At 38.1% G+C, this 12,605-nt stretch overlaps 1 protein-coding gene across 1 annotated transcript in view; it reads left to right on the forward strand.

The window, feature by feature from the left end:
* Positions 1–11,858: 11,858 nt before the first annotated feature.
* The window catches only part of LOC112222097 (inositol-pentakisphosphate 2-kinase), a 28,006-nt gene continuing 27,259 nt past the window's right edge, over positions 11,859–12,605 (forward strand). Inside the window, exons 1-2 of the mRNA XM_042304855.1 lie at positions 11,859–12,115; positions 12,507–12,566. Coding sequence (XP_042160789.1) covers positions 12,035–12,115; positions 12,507–12,566 — 141 coding nt within the window. The 5' untranslated portion in view covers positions 11,859–12,034. The remainder of the gene's footprint in view (positions 12,116–12,506; positions 12,567–12,605) is intronic.

Below are 12,605 nucleotides of genomic sequence, written 5' to 3' on the forward strand. Positions count from 1 at the left end.
GCATTATTACAGAGAATCAGACATGATGCTAAGACCTACTGACAATGCATTATTACAGAGAATCAGACATGATGCTAAGACCTACTGACAATGCATTATTATTCCCATACCATTATTATCAGACATGATGCTAAGACCACTACAATGCATTATTACAGAGAATCAGACATGATGCTAAGACCTACTGACAATGCATTATTACAGAGAATCAGACATGATGCTAAGACCTACTGACAATGCATTATTACAGAGAATCAGACATGATGCTAAGACCTACTGACAATGCATTATTACAGAGAATCAGACATGATGCTAAGACCTACTGACAATGCATTATTACAGAGAATCAGACATGATGCTAAGACCTACTGACAATGCATTATTATTCCCATACCATTATTACAGAGAATCAGACATGATGCTAAGACCTACTGACAATGCATTATTATTCCCATACCATTATTACAGAGAATCAGACATGATGCTAAGACCTACTGACAATGCATTATTACAGAGAATCAGACATGATGCTAAGACCTACTGACAATGCATTATTATTCCCATACCATTATTACAGAGAATCAGACATGATGCTAAGACCTACTGACAATGCATTATTATTCCCATACCATTATTACAGAGAATCAGACATGATGCTAAGACCTACTGACAATGCATTATTACAGAGAATCAGACATGATGCTAAGACCTACTGACAATGCATTATTATTCCCATACCATTATTACAGAGAATCAGACATGATGCTAAGACCTACTGACAATGCATTATGATTCCCATACCATTATTACAGAGAATCAGACATGATGCTAAGACCTACTGACAATGCATTATTATTCCCATACCATTATTACAGAGAATCAGACATGATGCTAAGACCTACTGACAATGCATTATTATTCCCATACCATTATTACAGAGAATCAGACATGATGCTAAGACCTACTGACAATGCATTATTATTCCCATACCATTATTACAGAGAATCAGACATGATGCTAAGACCTACTGACAATGCATTATTACAGAGAATCAGACATGATGCTAAGACCTACTGACAATGCATTATTACAGAGAATCAGACATGATGCTAAGACCTACTGACAATGCATTATTATTCCCATACCATTATTACAGAGAATCAGACATGATGCTAAGACCTACTGACAATCCATTATTACAGAGAATCAGACATGATGCTAAGACCTACTGACAATGCATTATTATTCCCATACCATTATTACAGAGAATCAGACATGATGCTAAGACCTACTGACAATGCATTATTATTCCCATACCATTATTACAGAGAATCAGACATGATGCTAAGACCTACTGACAAAGCATTATTACAGAGAATCAGACATGATGCTAAGACCTACTGACAATGCATTATTACAGAGAATCAGACATGATGCTAAGACCTACTGACAAATGCATTATTACAGAGAATCAGACATGATGCTAAGACCTACTGACAATGCATTATTACAGAGAATCAGACATGATGCTAAGACCTACTGACAATGCATTATTATTCCCATACCATTATTACAGAGAATCAGACATGATGCTAAGACCTACTGACAATGCATTATTACAGAGAATCAGACATGATGCTAAGACCTACTGACAATGCATTATTACAGAGAATCAGACATGATGCTAAGACCTACTGACAATGCATTATTACAGAGAATCAGACATGATGCTAAGACCTACTGACAATGCATTATTACAGAGAATCAGACATGATGCTAAGACCTACTGACAATGCATTATTATTCCCATACCATTATTACAGAGAATCAGACATGATGCTAAGACCTACTGACAATCCATTATTACAGAGAATCAGACATGATGCTAAGACCTACTGACAATGCATTATTACAGAGAATCAGACATGATGCTAAGACCTACTGACAATCCATTATTACAGAGAATCAGACATGATGCTAAGACCTACTGACAATGCATTATTATTCCTAACATAACATTATTACAGAGAATCAGACATGATGCTAAGACCTACTGACAATGCATTATTATTCCCATACCATTATTACAGAGAATCAGACATGATGCTAAGACCTACTGACAATGCATTATTACAGAGAATCAGACATGATGCTAAGACCTACTGACAATGCATTATTACAGAGAATCAGACATGATGCTAAGACCTACTGACAATGCATTATTCCCATACCATTATTACAGAGAATCAGACATGATGCTAAGACCTACTGACAATGCATTATTACAGAGAATCAGACATGATGCTAAGACCTACTGACAATGACCTCAGACATGATGCTAAGACCTACTGACAATGCATTATTTACCATTATTACAGAGAATCAGACATGATGCTAAGACCTACTGACAATGCATTATTACAGAGAATCAGACATGATGCTAAGACCTACTGACAATGCATTATTATTCCCATACCATTATTACAGAGAATCAGACATGATGCTAAGACCTACTGACAATGCATTATTACAGAGAATCAGACATGATGCTAAGACCTACTGACAATGCATTATTACAGAGAATCAGACCTGATGCTAAGACCTACTGACAATGCATTATTACAGAGAATCAGACATGATGCTAATACCTACTGACAATGCATTATTACAGAGAATCAGACATGATGCTAAGACCTACTGACAATGCATTATTATTCCTATACCATTATTACAGAGAATCAGACATGAGGCTAAGACCTACTGACAATGCATTATTATTCCCACACCATTATTACAGAGAATCAGACATGATGCTAAGACCTACTGACAATGCATTATTACAGAGAATCAGACATGATGCTAAGACCTACTGACAATGCATTATTATTCCCATACCATTATTACAGAGAATCAGACATGATGCTAAGACCTACTGACAATGCATTATTATTCCCATACCATTATTACAGAGAATCAGACATGATGCTAAGACCTACTGACAATGCATTATTACAGAGAATCAGACATGATGCTAAGACCTACTGACAATGCATTATTATTCCCATACCATTATTACAGAGAATCAGACATGATGCTAAGACCTACTGACAATGCATTATTATTCCCATACCATTATTACAGAGAATCAGACATGATGCTAAGACCTACTGACAATGCATTATTATTCCCATACCATTATTACAGAGAATCAGACATGATGCTAAGACCTACTGACAATGCATTATTATTCCCATACCATTATTACAGAGAATCAGACATGATGCTAAGACCTACTGACAATGCATTATTATTACAGAGAATCAGACATGATGCTAAGACCTACTGACAATGCATTATTACATTGATTAAGACACTGACAAGAATACAGAGAAGACATGATGCTAAGACCTACTGACAATGCATTATTACAGAGAATCAGACATGATGCTAAGACCTACTGACAATGCATTATTATTCCCATACCATTATTACAGAGAATCAGACATGATGCTAAGACCTACTGACAATGCATTATTATTCCCATACCATTATTACAGAGAATCAGACATGATGCTAAGACCTACTGACAATCCATTATTACAGAGAATCAGACATGATGCTAAGACCTACTGACAATGCATTATTATTCCCATACCATTATTACAGAGAATCAGACATGATGCTAAGACCTACTGACAATGCATTATTATTCCCATACCATTATTACAGAGAATCAGACATGATGCTAAGACCTACTGACAATGCATTATTACAGAGAATCAGACATGATGCTAAGACCTACTGACAATGCATTATTACAGAGAATCAGACATGATGCTAAGACCTACTGACAATGCATACCATTATTACAGAGAATCAGACATGATCTAAGACCTACTGATGATGCATTATTAAGACCTACTGACAATGCATTATTACAGAGAATCAGACATGATGCTAAGACCTACTGACAATGCATTATTATTCCCATACCATTATTACAGAGAATCAGACATGATGCTAAGACCTACTGACAATGCATTATTACAGAGAATCAGACATGATGCTAAGACCTACTGACAATGCATTATTACAGAGAATCAGACATGATGCTAAGACCTTGACAATGCATTATTACAGAGAATCAGACATGATGCTAAGACCTACTGACAATGCATTATTACAGAGAATCAGACATGATGCTAAGACCTACTGACAATGCATTATTATTCCCATACCATTATTACAGAGAATCAGACATGATGCTAAGACCTACTGACAATGCATTATTATTCTAAGACCACTGACCATTATTACAGAGAATCAGACATGATGCTAAGACCTACTGACAATGCATTATTATTCCCATACCATTATTACAGAGAATCAGACATGATGCTAAGACCTACTGAAAATGCATTATTACAGAGAATCAGACATGATGCTAAGACCTACTGACAATGCATTATTATTCCCATACCATTATTACAGAGAATCAGACATGATGCTAAGACCTACTGACAATGCATTATTATTCCCATACCATTATTACAGAGAATCAGACATGATGCTAAGACCTACTGACAATGCATTATTATTCCCATACCATTATTACAGAGAATCAGACATGATGCTAAGACCTACTGACAATGCATTATTATTCCCATACCATTATTACAGAGAATCAGACATGATGCTAAGACCTACTGACAATGCATTATTACAGAGAATCAGACATGATGCTAAGACCTACTGACAATGCATTATTATTCCCATACCATTATTACAGAGAATCAGACATGATGCTAAGACCTACTGACAATGCATTATTATTCTAAGACCTATACCATTATTACAGAGAATCAGACATGATGCTAAGACCTACTGACAATGCATTATTACAGAGAATCAGACATGATGCTAAGACCTACTGACAATGCATTATTATTCCCATACCATTATTACAGAGAATCAGACATGATGCTAAGACCTACTGACAATGCATTATTACAGAGAATCAGACATGATGCTAAGACCTACTGACAATGCATTATTATTCCCATACCATTATTACAGAGAATCAGACATGATGCTAAGACCTACTGACAATGCATTATTATTCCCATACCATTATTACAGAGAATCAGACATGATGCTAAGACCTACTGACAATGCATTATTACAGAGAATCAGACATGATGCTAAGACCTACTGACAATGCATTATTATTCCCATACCATTATTACAGAGAATCAGACATGATGCTAAGACCTACTGACAATGCATTATTATTCCCATACCATTATTACAGAGAATCAGACATGATGCTAAGACCTACTGACAATGCATTATTTACCATTATTACAGAGAATCAGACATGATGCTAAGACCTACTGACAATGCATTATTATTCCCATACCATTATTACAGAGAATCAGACATGATGCTAAGACCTACTGACAATGCATTATTACAGAGAATCAGACATGATGCTAAGACCTACTGACAATGCATTATTACAGAGAATCAGACATGATGCTAAGACCTACTGACAATGCATTATTACAGAGAATGCATTGCATTATTACAGAGAATCAGACATGATGTTAAGACCTACCGACAATGCATTATTATTCCCATACCATTATTACAGAGAATCAGACATGATGCTAAGACCTACCGACAATGCATTATTATTCCCATACCATTATTACAGAGAATCAGACATGATGCTAAGACCTACTGACAATGCATTATTATTCCCATACCATTATTACAGAGAATCAGACATGATGCTAAGACCTACTGACAATGCATTATTACAGAGAATCAGACATGATGCTAAGACCTACTGACAATGCATTATTACAGAGAATCAGACATGATGCTAAGACCTACTGACAATGCATTATTATTCCCATACCATTATTACAGAGAATCAAACATGATGCTAAGACCTACTGACAATGCATTATTACAGAGAATCAGACATGATGCTAAGACCTACTGACAATGCATTATTATTCCCATACCATTATTACAGAGAATCAGACATGATGCTAAGACCTACTGACAATGCATTATTACAGAGAATCAGACATGATGCTAAGACCTACTGACAATGCATTATTACAGAGAATCAGACATGATCCTAAGACCTACCGACAATGCATTATTACAGAGAATCAGACATGATGTTAAGACCTACTGACAATGCATTATTATTCCCATACCATTATTACAGAGAATCAGACATGATGCTAAGACCTACTGACAATGCATTATTATTCCCATACCATTATTACAGAGAATCAGACATGATGCTAAGACCTACTGACAATGCATTATTACAGAGAATCAGACATGATGCTAAGACCTACTGACAATGCATTATTACAGAGAATCAGACATGATGCTAAGACCTACTGACAATGCATTATTATTCCCATACCATTATTACAGAGAATCAGACATGATGCTAAGACCTACTGACAATGCATTATTACAGAGAATCAGACATGATGCTAAGACCTACTGACAATGCATTATTACAGAGAATTGACCATTATTACAGAGAATCAGACATGATGCTAAGACCTACTGACAATGCATTATTATTCCCATACCATTATTACAGAGAATCAGACATGATGCTAAGACCTACTGACAATGCATTATTATGATGCCCACTGACCATTATTACAGAGAATCAGACATGATGCTAAGACCTACTGACAATGCATTATTATTCCCATACCATTATTACAGAGAATCAGACATGATGCTAAGACCTACTGACAATGCATTATTACAGAGAATCAGACATGATGCTAAGACCTACTGACAATGCATTATTACAGAGAATCAGACATGATGCTAAGACCTACTGACAATGCATTATTATTCCCATACCATTATTACAGAGAATCAGACATGATGCTAAGACCTACTGACAATGCATTATTACAGAGAATCAGACATGATGCTAAGACCTACTGACAATGCATTATTACAGAGAATCAGACATGATGCTAAGACCTACTGACAATGCATTATTACAGAGAATCAGACATGATGCTAAGACCTACTGACAATGCATTATTACAGAGAATCAGACATGATGCTAAGACCTACTGACAATGCATTATTACAGAGAATCAGACATGATGCTAAGACCTACTGACAATGCATTATTACAGAGAATCAGACATGATGCTAAGACCTACTGACAATGCATTATTATTCCCATACCATTATTACAGAGAATCAGACATGATGCTAAGACCTACTGACAATGCATTATTATTCCCATACCATTATTACAGAGAATCAGACATGATGCTAAGACCTACTGACAATGCATTATTACAGAGAATCAGACATGATGCTAAGACCTACTGACAATGCATTATTACAGAGAATCAGACATGATGCTAAGACCTACTGACAATGCATTATTACAGAGAATCAGACATGATGCTAAGACCTACTGACAATGCATTATTATTCCCATACCATTATTACAGAGAATCAGACATGATGCTAAGACCTACTGACAATGCATTATTATTCCCATACCATTATTACAGAGAATCAGACATGATGCTAAGACCTACTGACAATGCATTATTATTCCCATACCATTATTACAGAGAATCAGACATGATGCTAAGACCTACTGACAATGCATTATTATTCCCATACCATTATTACAGAGAATCAGACATGATGCTAAGACCTACTGACAATGCATTATTATTCCCATACCATTATTACAGAGAATCAGACATGATGCTAAGACCTACTGACAATGCATTATTATTCCCATACCATTATTACAGAGAATCAGACATGATGCTAAGACCTACTGACAATGCATTATTATTCCCATACCATTATTACAGAGAATCAGACATGATGCTAAGACCTACTGACAATGCATTATTATTCCCATACCATTATTACAGAGAATCAGACATGATGCTAAGACCTACTGACAATGCATTATTATTCCATCAGTTGGGCCAAGCTGTACTTTGGTTATCCTAACACACATTGCCTCCCCAGAACTTTATTCTATTTCACTCTTTGGTTGCATCTGCATGTTCATTTGAGAGGCAGAGTCTAAGGGGTTAAACGGGTCATATCTGCGCTAGCCAACATTCTCTGCCTTGTCAGATGGACATTGTGTTCCAGGCTGTGTCACATCCGGCACTCATCCTCAGTGTGGTTAGTTAGGTTCAACCTAAGACATGTCATTTCTGTATTACATGGAAGTCCATGTATCTAGATAAGTATTGAATCATCTTGAAAAATAATGTCATCTCTGTTTTCTTTATATTTTGGTTAGGTCAGGGTGTGACTAGGCTGGGTACGCTAGTTTTGTATTGTCTAGGGTTTTTGTAGGTCTAGGTAATATGTAGGTCTATGGTGGCATGATATGGTTCCCAATTAGAGGCAGCTGTTTATCGTTGTCTCTGATTGGGGATCATATTTAGGTTGCCATTTCCCTTTGGTGTTTTGTGGGATCTTGTCGATGTGGAGTTGCCTGTCAGCACTCGTTTGTATAGCTTCACGGTTCGTTTTGTTAGTTTGTTCAGTGTTCATTCTTTAAATAAATAGGAAGGTACGCATACCACGCTGTGCCTTGGTCCGATCCTTATGACGAACGTGACAGATAAAGTTGTCCCTCCCTATTAACACCTCTGCCATTTATTTTGTATGTATGCAATGTCGCCATTGTATTGTATCACCAGCACACCGTTCTGCACACCGTCGCTCATCATGTCAACTAAATCTCATCTGTGTGTCATTGTTGCACATAGGATTTATAACTTTGTTTTTCTTCATTAGTCTACATTTCTTATTTTCTTATTGGGGTCTGCTTCTACTGAACAAAATATAAACGCAACACGTGCACCTCTCAAATGTTGTAACAGTGCGGAGGGCTCCTTATCGACATGATTGGTTAACGGTGGGTGAGCAGGACGCCTTGTGTAAACTAACACAAGCTCACTTCCTTGACAACTTCCTTCACAACACCTCTGCACTGCTCGGCGAACCGCAAGAAGTATGCATTTCCTGACTTCTGCAGAAATTATTATTTTATTTTTTTAACCAGATAAGTTGACTTAGAACACATTCTCATTTACAGCAACGACCTGGACCACAGTTACAGTGGAGTTGAACGAGCAAATTGGAAGCTAGTAGGAGGACTTAGGCACTCTTCATATAATTGATTAAAATGCCTTTATTACTGCTACTTTATTATTACTAATAAATGCATTTTAATGAATTATATGAAGAGTGCCTTGGTTCTCCTTTCTTTTTGATGACCAATTCACCCCTTTTACCAAAGAGCCCCTTCTGTCTACCAGAATGTACTATTGTGTCCCTTTAGTAGCGCTTCCCTTCCTCCTCTTTCTGCTAGTATGAGAACTATTTGTGTTTTAGTAATGTCACGTGTATACTACTGTCACGTTAACATGGAATGCCCCACAATGCAACCATAGTACATACACAAGGTGCGGTACACATGAAGGCCAGTAGGTGGGGATGTTGTCCCACTAACAGGTAAAATATTCCCTGTAACAAGGATCCGATTGGGAATTGAGCCAGAACACCAAGGTTAACACCCCTACAATAATTGCCATAAAATCTAGTGATTTAGATATAGTGATTTATCTTAAGACAGCACCCTACACAGAGCAATGTGCCTGGGGATTTTTTTATTTTAGACCAGAGGGGAGAGTGCCTCCCTACTGGCCCTCCAACACAACTTCCAGCAGCATCTGGTCTCCCATCCAGAGTCTGGCAAGGACCAGCCCTGCTTAGCTTCAGAGGCAAACCAGTAGTGTGATGCAGGGTGGTATGTTGCTGGCCAAGGGACAGAGGAGCAGGTGAGGAAGAGAGAGGATTGGGGGCAGACAGTCAGAACAGTGCGCATAGGCTATAAGTTGGTCATATGTATCGAGCAATGTCTTGACTAGCAATGCCTCGTAAATTCACCAAAAGTATAATAAAGTTTTTATTAGGCGATCAATGAGTATGGCTAAGCTTTTCTTCATTGTGCCAGTGAATTAAAGTTGAATATTAACAATTGCATCAGTTTAATTTGGCCTAAATGTGCAATAAAAAGCATTGCCTATAGTTTATTTAATGAAACCTTGGCTGGCTGTTGGTGTCCTATGTCAGGGCTCTCCAACCCTGTTCCTGGAGAGCTTCCTTCCTGTCGGTTTTTGCACCAACCCCAGTTGTAATTAACCTTATTAATTAACCTGAATCGGATGTGCTAGATTAGGGTTGGAGTGAAAACCTACAGGATGGTAGTTCTCCACAAACAGGGTTGGAGTGAAAACCTACAGGATGGTAGCTCTCCACGAACAGGGTTGGAGTGAAAACCTACAGGATGGTAGCTCTCCAGGAACAGGGTTGGAGTGAAAACCTACAGGATGGTAGCTCTCCACGAACAGGGTTGGAGAGCCCTGTCCTAGGCAATAGATCTCAAAGCACAATCCCTGCTAAACTTATTGGATAATGGTTATCTTTCTCATCCATAAACACAGTCCAGTGTAAATATGGTTCAGTAGCTCAAATCAGCTGGATGAGTGGTATTGTTATCAGGAAGGATGTCTACCATGGATGGATCGCTAAAATAATGATTAGGATCACACTTCATCAATTTAAATATCGTGGGGACACCATCTGGCACGAGTTATCAGTGCAGCGTCTAGACATGACCAAAATATCTTCACATGAAAAACCTCCAAGCTTCTGTCATAAGTGTCAATTCAATTTGAAAATATAAAGAATTACAGGGGGCAGTTTGGAGAGACTAACTAATCCAGTGTGAATAGTCCTGTGGAGCAACGCACTTCATTAATAATTACAAAACCAATGTCTCCAGTAATACCCATCTGAATAGGGCAATTTTTTAATTTCTTTTTTATTTTACCTTTATTTAACTAGGCAAGTCAGTTAAGAACAAATTCTTATTTTCAATGACAGCCTAGGAACAGTGGGTTCAGTGGCTCGGGTGGTTGTTGTCCTTGATGATCTTTATGGCCTTCCTGTGACATCGGGTGGTGTAGGTGTCCTGGAGGGCAGGTAGTTTGCCTCCGGTGATGCGTTGTGCAGACCTCACTACCCTCTGGAGAGCCTTACGGTTGTGGGCGGAGTGGTTGCCATACCAGGCGGTGATACAGCCCGAATGGATTTCAGACCATTTCAGTTTGTTGCAGAGGATCGGAGGTGTCCTGTGCGAGAGAGGCAGGTTGAGGTGGCCATGGTCAGAGTAGTACAGAAGGTGTTGTACTGTATGCTGAGGCATTGAAGAAAGTAGAGGAGGATGGATCAACGGTGAGGTATTCTGAGAGGATCCCTGTGAATATAAAATCTGTTCCAGAACTGAGGGCCTCAGTAAGGTTGGCTTACTGTATAGTGTTCATAGCAATGGTTATCAACTGTACCGCAGAGGTTGAACGTAAGTCACAGAAAATGGATGATGTGGTGGCAGCTGCAGAGAAGTACTTGGGAGTATGAAATTTAACTTCAGATGATTTACAGGGTGTGTTGAGGGGTGTCCCGTCCTCTCAGGTCATTGGCCTGGGGTATGATCAGATCGGGTTAAAGTAGTAGAATAAGGTGATGAGATTTAATGAGTATAGGGTTAGTTGGAAGGGTAATTAAAAATACATGTATATTTTTATTGTATTCATGTAAAAAAAAATCAATCCGGCTCTCCTATACCATGCTGTTTCACTAAGTGTAATGTACTATACCTCATTTGGGGGCGGTAATGAACCCGCCGTTAAACCTCACCGAAGAAGAAGACATCTGTGGGCGGGACTTCCTCCAGAAAGCCGTCGTTGCAGCAAATCTTTTTTTTGTAAAGTAATTAACCATCTGTGGTGTCACTGTCTTGGTGTCAGTAGCTGAAGTAATTGTTACAGCATCGGAACTTGTGGTGTGTTGGCCTTGGAAAGTTATTGGAGTTTATACAGAGATACATTTTAGTACATCGCACAGTTGTGTTATGGAACTGGATAAAATGGACGAGAACGACTGGAAATACCACGGCGAGGGCAACAAAAGCCTAGTGGTTTCTCATGTTCAGGTGAGCTAGTTAGCAACAGTAGCATATGCAGCTAACTAGCTAACATTAGTAAGCTTATAGCTAATAGCTAGCTGGCCAAGTTGTCTGGCGCCGTCCATGTCTAACAGTGGAAAGTTAAATATTGTTTGCTTTATTTGCTACAAGATAGTTTCCCAAGAAGTCATCTAATTCTTGTACTTTTCCACACCAGCTGCTAACTTAGCTGACAAGCTAGCCAGTTAACTCAACTTAGCTGCATGTCTTTGATGCCTTGGAAGTCAAACGAGCTAGTTATCTATCTAACCTTGCTGAGTTATCAAGTGGGTTTCAGCAAATACATTTTTACTCCACCGTATTTATAAATAAGATTCACAATGTTGTTGTATCTAACAACTCTCTCTTTCCTATCTAGCACGCCAGAGTCCTTCGGCTACTGAAGTATTCTACAGAAGATGCTGAAAACTCACCTAAGGTTAGTAAAGTTGTCCCATTAGTATGTAGACTTGTTAGT

Source organism: Oncorhynchus tshawytscha, linkage group LG02 (assembly GCF_018296145.1).
Source record: "Oncorhynchus tshawytscha isolate Ot180627B linkage group LG02, Otsh_v2.0, whole genome shotgun sequence".
NCBI classification, from domain to species: Eukaryota; Metazoa; Chordata; class Actinopteri; order Salmoniformes; family Salmonidae; genus Oncorhynchus; species Oncorhynchus tshawytscha.